At 31.5% G+C, this 18,914-nt stretch overlaps 1 protein-coding gene and 1 non-coding gene across 3 annotated transcripts in view; both read left to right on the top strand.

Moving 5' to 3' along the window:
- Positions 1-18,914, top strand: part of LOC130677594 (probable JmjC domain-containing histone demethylation protein 2C) — a 106,098-nt gene that overhangs the window by 84,306 nt on the left and 2,878 nt on the right. Inside the window, exons 9-16 of one of the 2 annotated variants that reach the window (XM_057484431.1) lie at positions 1,127-1,274; positions 8,313-8,717; positions 8,799-11,189; positions 12,980-13,250; positions 15,118-15,563; positions 15,691-15,898; positions 16,055-16,203; positions 16,992-18,664. In XM_057484431.1, the coding sequence (XP_057340414.1) occupies positions 1,127-1,274; positions 8,313-8,717; positions 8,799-11,189; positions 12,980-13,250; positions 15,118-15,563; positions 15,691-15,898; positions 16,055-16,203; positions 16,992-18,664 (5,691 nt within the window). The remainder of the gene's footprint in view (positions 1-1,126; positions 1,275-8,312; positions 8,718-8,798; positions 11,190-12,979; positions 13,251-15,117; positions 15,564-15,690; positions 15,899-16,054; positions 16,204-16,991; positions 18,665-18,914) is intronic. The other variant, XM_057484432.1, reaches the window with a different exon arrangement.
- On the top strand, positions 16,842-16,916 carry LOC130678067 (small nucleolar RNA SNORD36). The gene has a single exon (XR_008991746.1). It is a non-coding gene; the product is annotated as a small nucleolar RNA SNORD36 (small nucleolar RNA).

Genomic DNA, 18,914 nt, shown 5'->3' on the forward strand with positions numbered 1-18,914 from the left:
TTTGCACCAAGAAATTTTATACATTATGAATTAAGAGGGGTCTGAACTTTTTTCTATCACACTCGTCAACAAACGGAACTATTCTTGTTGCACTTGCGCAGTAAATGGAAACTTTGTCCACGTTTTTCTCTTGAACAAATAAATATTTTTCAAAAATCAAAACGTAGACCGCTAGTTTATAGAGAAATGCATCGAGCCTCGTTCTTAGTTTTGCGTTTGGAGGTTTAGTTTGAGAGAAAAGCTTGACAAAAATTATTGTAGACCCTCCTTAAGAGGTAACGGTAACCGATTTTCAATTCAATTTAATTTACGAACAAACACTGGAAACTTAGAATAGAGAATCTTTAGCGTTTTTTAAAACCTTAACAAAGAGCTAGAAATTTCGTATTTTCAAAAATTCTAATTCGTCTCCGAGAAAAATTGTTTTAAAATTATCATTTACTCTACGAGTGCAGAGACAGTCTCATTTATTTTTCTGAGTGTGAGAAAGAGGTCTGGTGGCGTATCCCCTTAAATACAAAAATTGTCTTGGGGCGAGAAAAGATTTTTTTGGTCAAGAAATAATTCTTTGCACCAACTAATTTTTTCTAGTTCTAAATAAATTTTTGTTTTCAATTCATAATGCAAAAAATTTCTTGGGGTAAATAAAAATTTTCTTTAGGCGAGTAAAGATTTTTTGTATCACTAAATCTTTTGTTTTTCTATGCACACTTTTTTGGTTTTGAGAAACTTCTTAAAACCAAAAGGGAGCTAAAAATCTGTCATTTTGGAATAAGTACTGCGATATAAATTATACAGCTATAAATTCTGTGACATTCAGTCATATTTAATGACAGAATAATTAAAGTATTAATTTATTTAAAGAAAATAAATACGATCATCTTTTTCCCCGCCTAATTTAAGTGCAATTTGAATGATTGATAAATTTATTTATCTCAATACTTGGCAATTAAAAAAAGTTTAAAGTATGAAAAGGCACAAATTCAATTCAAGATCTATTTAATGATACCAATTTCAATATCATTAATTAATTCTATCATATCGATATGACGGAACAAAATTTTCCTTATTCTCTTAATGATATAGAAATAGATTACTAATTAGTATTGTATTTAATTGATTACAGAGAGAGAAGAGAAGCTGAAGCACGTGAATTAGAAAAGCAGCAACAAAGAGAAGCTAAAATGGATCTTGAAAAATTGGAAAAACAAAAAGCCGCTGAACAGGCTGTGCATAAACATTTTGAAGAGTCCTTCAGATTGGCACATCAAAGGGTGAGTTTTACTGCATATTTTATTATTATTTAATAACAAACCGATTAAATAATCAAGTATTCATATTTTAAAACTTGTTTTACAAAAAAAAAAAAAGTTTACTATTCTTTGAGCCAAGTAATCGATGCATTCCAGCACCTGCCTCTTTTGTTCAACGATCCTTTGCCTTCATTTCATCAATACCCCGAGAAACCTGTCAGTGGACTTTCAGCAGAGCTCTGGCTATTGTATATATATGTATATATCTGCGTACAAGTTCCTTTCGCTTATTCTCGTGTTGAATATATATATATATACATATATATATTCCCCTCAAATCCCACTACAGTACTTTTAAACCTGATGTCTGCCTTCTTCCTCATCCCTCGATTCCCCAATTCCCCTCACCCCTCACCCCCTTTCAACCTCAACTCCTCGTACCCTCAATTCACTATCGTCAATCCTCATACATACCCATTTATAATACCTTTATACCTGCCCTTGAAAGTTCCTTCAGTCGTTCATGAACCTCCGATACGAGTTGTTGGGTTGTGGGTTATGTGTATCAAGATTTTACCGTTTTTTTTTTATTATATTTTATATCAATCAATCAATCGAGTTCTCGTGACCTTGAATTATAATCACTGATCACTTGCGTTTTTTTTTAAATTTAAATATTTATAAATTCAAAATCATAATTATGGAAATTATTATTGGAGACGTAAGTTTTTATATTTTATATTTTTATTTACAATTACAATAGACAATATTATTTTTAAATTAATGAGTCATATCTTGAGAACTATCGCGCAACTTTCATTATTTATTATCACATTGCACGTGTAAACCTTCTCTCTCTCTCTCTCTCTTTTTTTTTACGTTTTATTTCTTGGGTACTACGGTAATTACCAATGCTAATTATTATTATTACCATTTACATAAATAAAGTTACATTATTAATTATACATTTAAAATATGTGCTGTTTATATTTATACTTGCACACATTAATAACACGAGTTAATAATACGGAAATGAATAATATTTATATCAAGTAAATCAACAATGAAAATTTTTCTACAAATTAATTTTTTAAAAATTTATCCTGAAATTGACAGACAAATTTTGGATTTTTTTTTCAACATCAATTACAAAAAAAAAAAATAAAATAAAAATATGCACATTTAGAAAATTAAAAAAACTATAAGTGAAATTTTTTCAAATATTTTTTTTTTTTAAATTTATCACTTTTTTAAAAAATCAAATAATTATTAGACGTCAGCTTCAGTCATGACAATAAAGTTAGCAGACATTAAATAACATTTTGATTTTTTTTAACCAAAAAATACATATTAAAAAAAAATTTTGAAAAATTGCACATATAGTTTATTAAATTTTCCACATGTGCATTTTTTTAGAAATATATTTTTTTAATTATTTATCTATTTAAAAAAATTTATTTAAAATTCAAATGTCTGCTGACTTAACTGTCATGCTTCAGTCTCATAAAAATAAAAAAAAATATTTTCTTGAGTCACTGAAATTTATTTTATTTTCCATTGACGGTTTATATTCTAGTCCTTTTTACCAGGGACTGGGGACAGGTGTGTCATGAAATCTCTCTTTAAGGAATTTCCGATGAGCAAACGGTTCAGTCCTCGGATTTTAAATTTTTTATTTTTTTTCCTCGTGTAAAACTCGAGGTCTGGTTTCTTTTAGAGAATAAACATAAAAGTAAAATATTTTTAAAAAACGATAGCTCGGTATTTTAAAAATATATACAGTTTGTTATTTTTTAAATATGTATATTAACATTTAATTTAAAAATATGTAAATGGAAATAATGAAAGTAGGGCAATTAGAACCAGTAATGGATAGGACATTAGATAATCTTCAGTGATAAAATTTATCTAATTTATGAGGCACATAGGAGTAGAGGCAATCTAACGTTACTGGCATATGGGATTGAGACTGGTCTATAAACTGCCGAAAACTACTATACTGTAAACTTGCACCACTACATTGAAACACTCTCTCTACTTAAACTTTGGTCAGATTAGTTAAAGTTTAACTTGCAAACTAAACTTATAATCTCGTTAACTTCCGTCGTAGTCTATTCCCTTAAGTCAGTAAGTTACTGACATGTCCAGGCTTTTGAATTAATGATACTAAACTAAATGTAAACAATAAATTTCTGTTTACTTGAATATTTTGCTGAAAAAACTTTGAAAATTTTAAATTTTAGAAAATAAGAAAACGAAATGAAAATTAAAAATTCTATTGGATCAGCCAAAAATTTAATGCCGGCCCCAACTACCCCTTAGACAGTCAAATTACATAAATTTTTTTCATTTTCGTTGCGGAAAATAATTTTTAAAAATTTTCATTTTGGAAAAAAAAAAAAATTGTAACTGAGGATCGAGTAAAAGTGAAAAATAAAATTATTAATTAATTACAAGACTTTAAATAATTAACTAATGCAGTAAACTATTAAAAGAAGGGTAAAATGGGCCGGTTAAAAAATATGTAATTTTTTCACTACTTCTATTTACAAAATAATTTCAAATTAATAAGACTTAAAAAAAAAATCAAGTGCAAAATGGGCCACAAATTTAATTAAATTTATCACTCGACATGCGCAATTAAAAAAAATCTATTAACACTCAGTAATTATTCTATTTAAAAAATGATTCAAAACAATTATTACACTGATAAAAAAAAATCCGTGTAGATAAATAAATAAAATTTATCACTTTTAATTTAATAGATCAAATGTCAGTAGTGTTAATTGAAACTAATTACTTTATTATAAATAATCTTTTACTCGGAAAAAATTAACAATTTTTTTTTTACATAATTTATTTTTCTTTAAAAAATTAACGCGGACCTAAACACAAAAGTATTTTCTTTTCTTTTTGGCAATAAAAAAAGTAAACAAAATTTTATTATTATGAATTCCATCTAAAGAGCTTTGATCCCGTGTAATTGGACGAGCTCGCGCGTCGCTGGAGCCGGTAACAATCTCCGTTTACTTCCACGAACTTGCAATAAAGACTATAACATCATCAGTCTCTTTTTTTTTTTTTCTTTTAGTTCTTTACCTTCACCCTATTCTTTATTCTATATATATATATATATACATATATACTTCTCATCTACTTCTTTTGTATCTGAAACTAAACGTGTCTACTGCTTACGTAGCAGTATTATATGTAATATATATATACATTACTACAGAAACTCTTCCCTGGAATAAATTGTTCCTCGAATGAATTTGCAACTCAGCAATTCTTGTAATCGTTTTTTTATTTTATTTATTTCTATCTACTATTACAATTTATATTTTCGCTCATTTGGCTATTAAACTTCTGAGGGTTAAAAATTATTTTTAATGATCGTAAATTTATTCATGATATAAATTATACATTCCATAAAAAAAAAGTATCAATTTAAATTGGGGAATAAAAAAATTTTTTATTACAAATTAAAAGTATGATGAAAAATAAATATTTAAATTAATAAATGTTGTTAAAGATTTAACATATTTGCAGTTTATAAAATATATTAAATATTTAATTATTTTAAATTGCAATTATAATTTTTTTTATCAGTTTATAAACATAACCAGACAGTCAAACAATTTTATTTAACATAAGTAAAGTGTTTTGGAAAAAAAATAAAAGAAAAAAGTTTTTGTTCGTTAATTAAAAAAAAAATAACTTATTTTTAATTACATGTTTAATTTTGAAATAATGAAATTTATTTAATATACAATTTAACCTTCCGGTTTTAAATTGTTTATTGTTTACAAAATTAAACAGTCATTAATTATTAATTGATTACTAAATTTACATAAGAATTTATTTCATTTATTTAATCATTAATTTAAAAACAAACACTTTAACTTATTGATTATTTAAATTATCATCAAGTATTTGTAAATATTATTTTATTTATTATTAATTTAATTACACATATTTTTTTTTCTTACATTGCAAAAAAAAATATCGATAATTAAACAATTTTTTTTTTCCAAACTTCTAATTAATTTTTTTTATTAATTCTAATGAATCCTATTATTAATTTATTAATTAATTAGTAGAATTTAATGATTTTATCAATTGATATTTTTGTCTCTCATATTTATATTTTTCCATAGCAAAATTTTTCTATTCCGACATACGCATTAATTTCAGTAATTATTTAATTTAATTAATTATTTATTACTCACTACTAACACTATTTAATTTTTAAATTTCAAATTTTCCCGCATTTTATATTTAAATTCTCCACATTTGCTATCATATATCAAACTGACCTAATTCTATTAAATATCAACTAACTGTTACTTAAATATTCAAATCATTTATTAATTAAAAAAAAAATATATATATATATATATATATATATATATATATATACATACATATATTTATCTTTTCAGTCATTAATTTAAAAATTAAAAAAATTTCTATTCTCAATAGAAAAGATTGTGACTCATCATATAAATCGTCACGTGTCGAGGTCGTGACGAATTAAACGACAATTGTTATTCATTTATATCTATATATATTTATATATATGTCTCATATCACCTGAATCTGCAATTCGAATCTCATAATTAGATAATAAACTGTTGTGTCAACATACAACAAAAAAACTTACATATCACTTTTTTTTTTTTCTACATATTCATATACTTATAAATATATGTATATATATCTGCAGTGTTTTTAAAGAGATTACTTACTTTATCTTATTGATTTAACATTATCTGTGACTTATCTGTTTGCTTCTGACATTAATATTCCGAGTTGTACATTCGCGCGAACGCGATAAGATAAAACAATTAAAAAAAAAACTTTTATTTTTTTTATATATTTATTATTACTATTATAATTTTATTTTCAATTAAAGCGACGACCGAAATCGGCCTTGGCCACTTGTAACCCGATCATTTTTTAATCATTTCAAAAAAATGCGCTCATTGTTTTTTAAATTTTCTACATGTGTATATTTTTAGTTTTTTTTTTTTTTGTAATTGATGTTGAAAAAAAAAAAACCGAAAATTCAAAATTGTAATCCTGAAGTTAGCAGATAATTTTTTGATTTTTTTCTCAAAATCACATGATTTGATTACGAGTGTGAATGTAGCAGACATCAGACAAATTTAAAATTTTAAATAAATAGTGTAAATAATAAAAAAAATGCATTTATTAATTTCAAAATTTTTTAAGCGCGAATTTTTCAAAATTTCATTTTATCAATTATTTACTGTATTTATTAATAATTTTAAATTTGCCTGATGTCTGCTACATTCACACTCGTATTAAATTTTGTGTTATGGTAAAAATGTCATTCAGTTCTCGATAAAATTCAAAAATTTCAAAAATCGGTTATTTAGGAAAAGGCGGCAATTTAAATTTTTAAATTATTTTATTTCCGGCAGGAGTTCAAAATTCAGTAAAAATGTCAGAAAAAAATTGATTTTCAATTCAATTTCATTTTGAAACTTCGAAATTTTGAAACAACAAGAAATTCACTTCCAGTTTGGCTGTCGAATGTCTTTTTTTAAATTAAAAGTTCAATGATAGCAAAAAAAACTATAAATCATCTAAATAAATACTATAATTATTTCTAACTGCCCACACATAATTATTATCAACTTAACATCATAAATTACAATAAAAAAAAATGTAATTCAAGTTACGTAACACTCATTATTTAACTTTTGTCACAAAGTATATAATTTACAACAATTTATATGATTTATTCTTTTTAAATTACTGAATATATACATATATATATATATATATATATGTTTTATTTTAAATATAACATCAACTAATGAAAACTTTGACGATAAACTTCTCGTTGATTTGTATTTAAATTATATATTTATTTATGCATATACATATAAAGATTGATTGAGTCAAATGGTGATACACAATAATGTGGGTTGACATTCGCACGAGTCAACTTGGCTCGATTAGCATACAGTATCTTTGTATAGTGTGTTAGTGAGTAGTTATGTGAGGCTATAATTAGATTGTCGCTCTTGACGGGCTACTAAGTGGGATACCCCGACGTATAACGAGTCTAGAGAGATAGACAGATAGATAGAATACCCTACAGTTCAAACTAGTATAATAAATATATACATATACACACGTGAGATATATTTATTGAAGTAAATACAAATGAAAGAGAGACGTTTGTTGAATACGTTAAGAGACTGTTTATTCATCGTAAAGTTTGTTGGATCGTATTTAACTTGATTTGCTTGCCAAATTTTTTTTTTACTCGCCTACGCTTTATGAATGTCAATTAAATACCGTGTATTTATTTTAAATTTATTACGTTGGAAAAATATATTAATAAATTATCGAATAAACAAACTCATGGTGGCCACGTTTCTGAAAAACCTGGAAATGTTAGGGAATTATAAATATACTGGGAAAATCAGGGAAAAGTCAGGGAATTTCATCACAAAGCTGGAAAAATTTTTCTTTATTTTCTTTTTTACTGAAAAAATCTGATACATTTTTTTTTGTCAAAACCCTGCGGGAAAACTCTCCAATTTCCTGCTGTTTTCGAGATCAGGGATCTGAGTCTATATCTGTAGAATTTCTATAGAATTTCTTGGACGGCGATCCTGATAAAATTAAGACGTCCAATGGATGTCTGAAAGTCAAGGAAAAATTTTTATTGGGCAGCAACAAGCCCTGAGTCCAGACTTTCTACAGAAAAAAAAAACCAAAATTAAGACGTCCGTTGGGGTTTGGAGGCCTTGGGGATATTCTGGAAAAATTCTGGCCCACAGAAGTGAAGGGAAAAATTTTTTTTTCTCAGCAACGAGCCCTGGGTCTAGATTTTCTATCCAATTTTTTAATATCACTACATATGGTCAGGGAATTTTTTAATTATTGACTGGAATACCTGGAAAATTCAGGGAATTTCAGTTTAAAAAATTTGTGGTCACCGTAAAAGGATTTATTTATAATGATAATAATAATAATATAAGAAATGTTATTTGATAATGGCAGTATTGATTGAAGTAGGTACCTTGTGTTTCGCAGAGAAATATGTCGACGGCCTCGGCGCCGTGGAGTAACTTTGTAACACTGCCGCCACCAGGAAGCAGAAGTCACGGTGCACCTCCGTCACATGCGGGTCTACCTTCCCATGGTCATCATCATCCTGGTCCAGGTGGAGCGACTCATCCGTCGCAAGTTACTTCCCAGCAGCAGCAGCATCAACAGCAACAACAGCAGCAAGAGCGACAGAGACGAGAGCGTGAAGAACACGACGCACGGGAACGCGAACGTGAACGCGATGTTCAGGCACGGGAACGAGAACGAGAGCATTTGGCGGCTGCCGAGCGGTTGCACAGACAAGCGGAGGCTCGCGAGCACCACAGAGCTGCTGCTTACTATGCTGCGACTGCTCCGTCTGCTGCTCAACAGGTAAATTAAATATATCTTTTATTTTTTATGAATTTATTTAATTAGAGAGATGGTAATTTATGGTGATGATTTTTTTTTTAGGTTTTAAGACCCTCGAGTGTTCCGAGCAAAGTCGAGTACCCGCCGCCTCCAGCGCATTCTCGTACGTCAAAGTCATCACTGTCAGTTGTTAATTTGCATGACAAACAACAAGTAGTGGGTCCACCACACAGTAGCCTTCCGAAAGCTGAACCAAATGTTAGTCTGTTCAGTTATTCAGGATACCCACCGCCACAAATGCCGTCTTATGTTCACGACATAAAAGTTAAAAATGATCTCCAATTAAAGCCACTGCCGGGTAAAAGTCTTGGCAGTCATGAACGTGATCATCACGGCCGGGAGTTGGTGCAAAATCAACCACCGCAATTATTATCAGACCACAAGAGTTCGGTTATTGTAAAAAATGACCAGGGCCGTGGTAATGATTTATCAAAAGTACCACCACCTCACTCGTCCAGTCCAAAGATGATGTCTTACATGGTGCAACCAGTAGCACCACCACCTCCACCGCCTCAAGTGCCGCCGCAACCGACACACAAAACTCCAGTGGCGTATGAGTACCGGAGTCCAACTCAGAGTCCTCATCATTTGCATCATCTGGAGAGCCTGCAGGCCAAAGGAATACCGAGTCATCATCGTTCAGCGTCTGGACACAATCAGTCGCCTCATGGGCATCCATCGTCACATTCGCACAATCGTCAGTCGCCCCACAGTCAACCCCATCCCCATCAAACGCCTCATCCGTCACCACCAGAGTCACGTTACCTCAACAGGCCTGAGCCCGGACTGCTCTATGCATCTTCGAAGCCGTCTTATTCGTATCCGCACCAACCCAACGCCTCACCGACGTCTCATTACACAGCGCCGCCGGGTTCTAAGCCAAAAGTAAGCAGTCCTGCGCCACCTCACATTTACGGCAATCCAGGTCCAGGTATTCTTACTGGCACACCCGTGTGCCGCGCATCTGAACCAGCAGTACCAGCGCCACTCCCATTGACGTCTAAAGCAACAGGCAGTTCGCCTTACCAGCAAGTGCCTCATCACCACGGTTCGGCACCTCCATCTCGAACTCTACCACCACCAGCACACACTCGTCCTCCATACGACTCACGTGGTCTCCCAGTGGGTTCTTCATTGCCCGTATCAAAATTACCACCACCTTTACACACGTCTCCTTCAACAGTCGGGTCAGCAGCACTATCGCGACCAACAGTGCCGCATCCGTCGTTCTTCGTGAGCCCTCATCAATCTGGTGGTCCACCAGGGACGTCACCAGTGGTGGTTGTGTCACCAGCTCCTGTTCTTCCGTCTGTCCAAACTCAGCCACTGGATCTCGGCGTTGAACGATCGGTCTCACCCAAGCGCAAAGCCTCCACACCGACTGATCATCTGGGTCAGTCTGTGTCATTGGAGATTAAAAAACGACGTACGGAAGAACCACCCACTCCTTTATCACTTCAGTGTGTTGGTCCGCCCGTACTGTCTAGGGTGAGTGAACCCAGTCCGTTGATTGCTTCGGCTGCGACATCAATCACTACCGTTGTCAATAATGCGCTGCTGGTACAGCCAACGACAATTAATCCAACCATTAATGCTACTACTATTAATAATAATCCTAATAATAATATTAATAATAATAATAATAATAATAGTAATAATAATAATACTAGTATTAATACTGAAAATGTTCAAACACATCAATTACAACAACAATCACAGTCACAGTCACAGCAGCAGCAGCTTCAACAAGAGCCAGCTGTTATTGTTTCTGTGAGCCCGGCACCGCGTACAGCCAGTGCTGATGGATCCGTCCGGCCTGCAAGTACTGGTAGTGTTAGTTCATTACATCAACAGCAAATAACAACAAGCTCAGCACCAAGTCCAGCTCCAACAGCTAGTCCAGCTCCAGCAGCATCGGCACCCAGTCCAGCACCACCAAGTGCACCTGGTACCCCAGCTAAGACACCGGTCAACAACACCGACAGTGAAAAATCAAACAGTCCGGCACCAAGACCACCCAGTAGGACAAATTACCCAGTGCACAAACTTAAAAAAGCCTGGTTGCAAAGGCACTCGGGTGAAGATGGTACTGAAGACACGACTGGTGTTGTTGGCAGTGGGTCATGTGTTACGTTACCGTTAAATAGTGCTCAAGCTCCTTCTCAACCGTTACACAAAGAACGTGAATCAACAACGAGTAATAGTAATAGTACATCTAATACGACTACTAGTCTACCGAGTGCTGTTAATTCAATTCATAATATTGGTAGTATGGCTGTTAATAGTATAAATAAAACAAAGGCTACTGGCAAAGCTGGTAGGAAACCAAAAGAAACATTAAATGGTCACACGAATGACGGGAAAAATCTTCAAGAGGATTCGTCTAGCAGCGATCCTGAGAGGAAGTCACCGCCTAAAAGAAAACCGCCCAAGGTATCTATTTATACAAATTGATATATTTTTTTTTGTCTGCTTGCTGGTTATTTATTTTTTTTTTTATAAAAAGAAATTGCGATTAATTCAATTTTATTGTAAATTATTTAAGCGGTAAATTTTTTAAAAACTTTCAATGACGGAAATTTTTTTATGTAGAGCGCGAACTTAAAAAATTTAAAACTTTTATTTTATGAATAATTTAGCTGAGTTGTGGGATTGGAGTTTTCGTATTTAAAAGTATAAATAATTTAAATGTAGTTATGAAGAAATTTTATTCATTGAATATAATTTATAGTTTTTTAAACAAAAGAATTTGAATTAGTGATTTTATTAAGAATAATTTAATATTTATAATAAAAAAAATAATAGCAATTTCTTATGATTTAATTTAAATAAATAACGTGAATTTTATTATTATTAATGTGTGTTTTAAAGTGATTGCATGGTAGATTGTGGTAATAAATAAATGAAAGTTGAAATTGAAGTTGAATAGATTAATAATCACGTATTCACTTCATTTTTTCCTTAATTGCTCATTATATAGTTAATATTATTTATTTATGCATGTCTATTAATATTTATTATTTATTATTTTATATAATTAATTGTCCTTGATAAATAATTTGAATTTTCCCGCTTTAAAATTCAAATTTTTTAATTATTTATTTATAAATAAAATTAGAGATAAAAGTACAGAAAATCTGATAAAATATAATAAATAAATTTGAATTTTCCCGCGTTAAATTTAACCGGAAGTAAATTATTTAATCAATTATTTAAAAAAAAAAAAATTTTAATAAATAATTAAAAATTTTAGTTGCCAAAATAATAAATTTGAATTTCCCGCTCTAAATTCAATCGGAAGCGGGTTATTTAAAAAAGTAAAAGTATAAATAATTTATTAAAAAAATTATAAAAACAAAAATGAAGTTAAGTTTAAATTAAAGATTTGAATTTTGCCGCGTTAAATTTAACCGGAAGTAGATTTTTTTATTAATTATCTAAAAAAAAAAAAAAAAAAAAAATAACAATTGAACTCAAACTACAGAAATATTTATTAATAAATAACTAAAAATATAAAAATTTAATTTCCTTACAAAAATTAAATTTAAATTTCCCGCTTTAGATTCAATCAATAGCGGGTTATTTAAAAAAGTAAAATAACAATCAATTAATTACATAAATTCATAAGTAATTACAATTAAACGTCAATAGAAATCCTAAAAGTATAAATGCATTTAAAAAAAGTAATAAAAAAAAAAATGATGTCAAGTTTGAATTAGAGATTTGAATTTTGCCGCGTCAAATTCGAATGAGAGCCGCCATTATCGAGTCTTACGCGTGCACGTACATTCTGGCGAGTGAACTCGAGTCGTTCGTACGTGTCGTGTTATTATCCAACAATAATTATCATATATCGTGATTAATAGTGATAATAATCATAATTAAAACATTAATCAGTCATCGGTATTCTCAGACAATGGAATTGGTAAAGTATATTTATCAAAATTTTATCTTTAAACAACGTATTAAATTTCGTCATCAGTCTAACCTAATTCTATTGTCCGATTGGCGTGTGCTCACTATCTGTTATCATTCATATAAATAAATATCATTATTATTTAATATAAAGTATAAGCAACTGAATGTTTATTAATTTAATGTAAATGTAAATAGTGTATTGATGTTTGTATATAGATATAGATTTTTAAGTAGCGTTTATGATAAATTATTTTTTACAAGAGCATGAACTTCCTGACTACTTAATAATATGTACCCTGTGGTAGGTAAAACGAAAGAAGGGAGCCCCGAGGAGACAACAGGCAGCTGTCGAGGAACAAAGACGTAAAAAAGACGACAAACAAGTAACAGGAAGTACCGGTAGTACAGCAACGGCTACTGCTGCTGGAAGTGATTCTAGCAACGAAAGCGAAGCTGGATCCGCTAGCGACACCAGCGAACAACTTACTTCCTCATCGTCTATTCAACCTACTCCTAAAAGAAATACAACTACACTCACCAATAGCAATACCAACTCCAATAATTCTACTGGAAATGGTTAGTAATTTTTTTTTTTAAATAATTTTATTAACTTTGTACTTTTTTAAAATGATACTGAAGTTACCCGATGTCTTATAGTTTTTGAATTTTTTCTAAAACGATAAATTATTAAAAAAAATATTTAAAAAATTGCACCTAAGGTAAGAGGCCTAGTACCCGATCAGGGAACTAGTACCCCATCACTCATGTATTTGTATATCTATATTTACTGGACTTTGCTAAATATAGATAAACAAACACATGAAGTGATCCGGCTCTAGGTCTTTTACCTGACAGCTTTTTAAATTTTTTACGTGCGCAAATTTTTTTTTTGTAATTTGTTTAAAAAAATCCGGTGATTGTTGTCTGTTAACTTCAGGATCATTTTTAAATTATTCGTTTTTAAAATAATTATGCAGCTCTACAGTTACTTTGGTCACAAAAAATTTTGTAGCATTAAGTACCCGATTGCTGGCCCTTATATAATTTACATACTTATCATTTATTTTGCTACTGATTAAAAGACTTGATGGTAATTCAGTTGTATAATAAATTTTTATTTTCAATATTTAAAATTTAAAGGGAAAGTTAGACCTCTAATTTTTAAATTAGAGTTAATTTTTTTTTTATTAATAATTATAAAGTCAACATCACAGTCGATAAAAAATAATTGTCAAGTGAACTAGGAACTGAGTAGACCCGAATGGAGTTACGATTACTAGTAATTTAAAAAAATCAATTTTAGTAACTGATAGTTTTTTTGTTGATTCTTTAAATCTAATGGCCTTTAGTGTCATGGGCAGTAAACAATATATGAACACGTGTAATAATTTACAGAAATTGTAGTAAAAATTTATAGCGTAAATTTTATCAATCGAATTGTTTGAGCAGAAGGAGAGAAGTCGGCGCACAGATAGTGGGGATAAGAACTTTATCGTTAAAAAAATTATAGTGAGAGAACTTTTTGGCCATTTTAACCCCTCCATACTTACAGCTTAGGAAACTATAGTACGTGCTGACTACTTCCCGTTAAATTTTCAGCCACGCGTTCTTTCTTTAGCTGCTCGCTGTGCTGATAATCAGTTCGTTCTACACGTGGCCATTAATTTTTATAATTTTTAACTTACATATTTTATTAATTCCAATTAATTAAATAAATTTATCTACGCTTAAAAAAAAAATTAAATTGCATATCGAGCGCAATTTATTTTTCCATACACCAGATTTACAAAAAATTTTGTGACCAAAGGTAAAGTCTAGAATTACATAATTATTATTTTTTATTCAGATATTTGTATCAGTATTCACTAAAAAAAAAAAAGAAAAAATTTTTATCTAAATTTAGCAGACCACGTTTTATATTTAACATTGACCGGAAGTTCATATCGTGTGTACTAGTAATGCACGCATTGAAATATTCAAAGATATATTTTACATAAAATCTACAACTATAATTTTAAATTTTCATATTTTTTTTTAGAAAAAAATTATTTACATTAAAATTTTTTTTTCAACCCGGCCATTTTGTTTCGAGAGCATCCATAGTAAAAGTATGCAAGCATAAATTATTAGCATAAATATGGACTATAGTGTAGACTATAAGTATGTAAAGATAAGACTATAGTTTTATTACTTCATACTTATATACTATAATATTTATGCGAAATAAAATTTTCCAAGTCTCTAATTTTTTCCAATAAAAATTTTTTGCAAAAAAAAATAATTGATAATTTTTTCTTTAAATAAAAAAAAATAAAATGGTATTTTTTTTGAAATATATGAGTACTGTTACAATTGTCTATTAAAAAATGAAAAAAAGTAATTAAAAAAAAAAAGGCACTCATCTAATAAGTAACTTTGTAAATAAAGTTTCTCTTTTAATCAGGAAACACCAACAGGGAGCCGCGAAAAAGAGGCAGACGACCAAAGAACTCGAAAGGAAACGACGCAGCAGGGGGCGAGGATCAGCCTCGTTCAAAAAAAGACCGTAAGGAAGACAGTTCGAGTGGGAATGGCGGCGCTGGTGGCGAAGGCGGCGGTAACGGCGGCAATGGCCAGGGAGGTAACGGAAAAAGTAATCCCTTTTGCAAACCACCTACATCCCAGTTAAAAAAAACCGGCGACAGCTGGCTCCAAGATCTCGCGTGCTGTGAAGTCGCACCAAAATTAGCCAAGTGCCGTGAATGCCGTTACCTCGCCAAAAGTCCACTTTCGAGAATTAAAAAACAAACGGTCTTCTGTCGTTTCTATGCATTTCGTCGGCTTCGATACACTAAAAATGGCCAATTAGCTATTGCCGGATTTAGCGACCCGCTTAAAGATGCATCTGAGGTTTGTATATATTTATATTTTATCATCCTCAAATATATAAATCAATCATCTCATCCATTGTATTCATCGCAGCGTATTTATTATTTTTGAAAATTTTTAAATTTTTTTATTTAAATTCAAATTACAGGAAGACGTACAATTGTGGTTGCCGGGTAACTTGGATCAACATTCAAGAGAAAAAGATGAAAAAACCGAGAAAAATGACAAGGACAAAGGCGCTGACAGATTAGATCTCGACAAGGAAATGGCCTATCGGTTGTTACGTCAAGTGGGCGATCAGTTCTGTGATCTTTTGCGTCAGGAAAAGGAAGCGCTTTCTGAGCATATTGCTGACGGTAAATTTATTTTATTTTTATTATTATATCACATTAAATTACAAATATTATTTATGTATAAATTATTTCATTTTATTTATTATTATTATAAGAAAAATTATTTAGTTCGCATGTTTTAACCGCTTTGTTTTGGCATATATGCATTGTTTCTCACAGCGGATAATGGACTTGTAGACAGCACAGTTGCGTGGAAACGAGTTGTCCAGGGTGTACGTGAAATGTGTGACGTATGCGAGACAACACTTTTCAATTATCACTGGGTCTGTGCCAAATGCGGGTTCGCTGTTTGCATCGACTGCTTCAAGGTAAATAAATCTCAAATTATTTATTGACAAAATTTATGATACTGAAGTCAGCTGACGTCTAATAATTTTTGAATTTTTTTAAAACTACAAATTATTAAAAAAAAAAATATTTTTAAAAAATGCACATACAGTTTTTTAAATTTTCTACATGTGCACATTTTTTTTTTTAATTGACTTGGAAAAAATCAAAAAATTGTTAATTGTCTTCTTACCTCAGGATCATGATACTGAAGTCAGATGACGTCTAATAATTTTTGGATTTTTTTAAAACGACAAATTATTAAAAAAAATATTTTTAAAAAATTGCACCTGTAGTTTTTTCAATTTTCTACATGTGCATTTTTTTAGTTTTTTTAATTGACTTAAAAAAAAATCCAAAAATTGTTAATTGTCTTCTTACCTCAAGATCATGATAATGAAGTCAGCTGACGTTTAATAATTTTTGGATTTTTTTAAAACGTCAAATTATAAAAAAAAAAAATATTTAAAAAATTGCACCTACAGTTTTTTAAATTTTCTACATGTGCATTTTTTTAGTTTTTTTTTTTTTTGTAATTTACTTGTAAAAATACAAATCCGCAAATTTCCAACTGTCTGTTAACTCCAGGATCATAAATTTATTAAAAAAAAAAAAAAAATAAACATGATGTAAACATATTTTGATTGATAAATCGTGATAATAATAATTATCGAGCTTTTTAACACTGAATAAAAAAAAAAGAAATTTTTTTATTCATAAATAAAAATTATGACTTTTAATTAACGATAAAATTTCTGCATTTTTACAGGGACGTAAAAATGGTACGGTAACAATCTGGGGTGAGAGTGGCAAAGACCGCGACGACTTTGGATGGTTACTTTGCACAAATCGACAAGTCCATGCGCCAGATCGCTTAATGTTGACCCAAATAATAGCCGGCGACAGTTTACCTCAGTTGGGACAACGTCTGCACGACGTAAGAGCGGAATGGGGAATTCCTCAGCACTGTGATTGTTCTCTAGTTTCCTCGACACCACCGAGCGATGTTCTGCGTAACTCAATAAAAGGTGACTCGGTAACAGTTTCAACCAACGGTAATATCAAGCAAGAAATAAAAGAAGAAAAATCCGGTGATACTGCTAACGGTTCATCCGACAGTAAAACAAACGGCGAAGAAAATTCACCATTGAATTGGCTAGCAGACGTCGCGTTACAGAATCAAGACAAAAATGACAGCGGTTCGAGTTCTGATTCCGACGAAGATCGCGACGGCAATTACTCGACGTTGCGCGAGTTATTGATTCGTCCATCTCACAAACCAAATGGCACAGGTTCAAGATCTAATTCTCCTACGAACGTCAATTCACCAGGACCTACAAGCAACAATATTGTAAAACAGGGTAAAAAATCAAAGATGGACGCACTCGACGAAGTGATATCGAGTGTAATTGAACATACGGCCAAAGAAGAACGCGAGGCTGGTGAGTCTGGTGAAAAAACCTGTGAATTGAAACATTTTGTACGCCGCTACAAGTGGACAGAACGTGGACGCGAGCCATTACCCATCAGAATAATGACTCTGACTGAAAGCAAAAGTCTTTATCCGGATGTACCGCACTCTTGGTTGTGTAACGGTAAATTACTGAGACTCAATGAGCCTCACAATGTCAACAATTATCGTATATTTCAAGACCAGTGGAAACGTGGCCAGCCGGTTATCGTATCAGATGTGTCCAAGTCACTCAACATGGACCTGTGGCATCCCGATTCATTTGCGCGTGACTTTGGTGATGAGAAAAATGATTTGATAAATTGTATGACCGGTCATACGGTACCGCACCAGCCGATGCGCAAATTTTGGGAGGGTTTCGAACACTTTGGCAAACGCCTCAAAGACGATAAAGGCAACCCGATGTTACTGAAGCTGAAAGACTGGCCACCGGGTGAAGATTTCGCTGAATTGTTGCCCTCGCGTTACGCAGATCTTATGAAAGTATTACCTCTGTCTGAGTACACGCATCGTAACGGACGTTTGAATTTAGCCAGTAGACTACCAGACTGTTTTGTCCGACCGGACTTGGGTCCGAAAATGTACAACGCCTATGGCTCGGCGCTGTACTCGAATAAAGGAACGACGAATTTGCATTTGGATATATCTGATGCGGTGAATGTTATGGTCTATGTTGGGATACCTCAAGATGGAGATAGCGAGGAACATATTAAGGAAGCACTGAGAGCTGTTGATGAAGCAGGCTGTGATATTTTGACACGGAGACGTGTGCGCGAACGTGGTGAAGCACCGGGTGCTTTGTGGCACATCTACGCCGCACGTGATGCCGACAAAATTCGGGATTTGCTGAATGCTGTTGCATTGGAACGCGGCGCACGATTGGAACCACACCATGATCCTATTCATGATCAGAGCTGCTATCTTGATGGTCATCTACGCGAACGATTGTACCGTGAATACGGCGTTGAAGGGTAAGTTTTTATTTTATTAGATGAGTTAAAGAAAAAAAAGTTTACGTGTCCAAATTGATATTAAAAATTTTTACTTTGATTTTTACAAAAATTTTATTTTTAAATTCGCTCAGAATTTTTTGGTAAAATATTAAATTTTATGCAATGGAATAAAAATTCGCCAGCTAAATTTTTGATATCGAGTTGATTTTTATAAAAAAATTTAATTTTATTCCCAAGTAATTTTCGAGACATGAAAGCCCAGATTTTT

Source organism: Microplitis mediator, chromosome 11 (genome assembly GCF_029852145.1).
Source record: "Microplitis mediator isolate UGA2020A chromosome 11, iyMicMedi2.1, whole genome shotgun sequence".
Classification (NCBI taxonomy): Eukaryota; Metazoa; Arthropoda; class Insecta; order Hymenoptera; family Braconidae; genus Microplitis; species Microplitis mediator.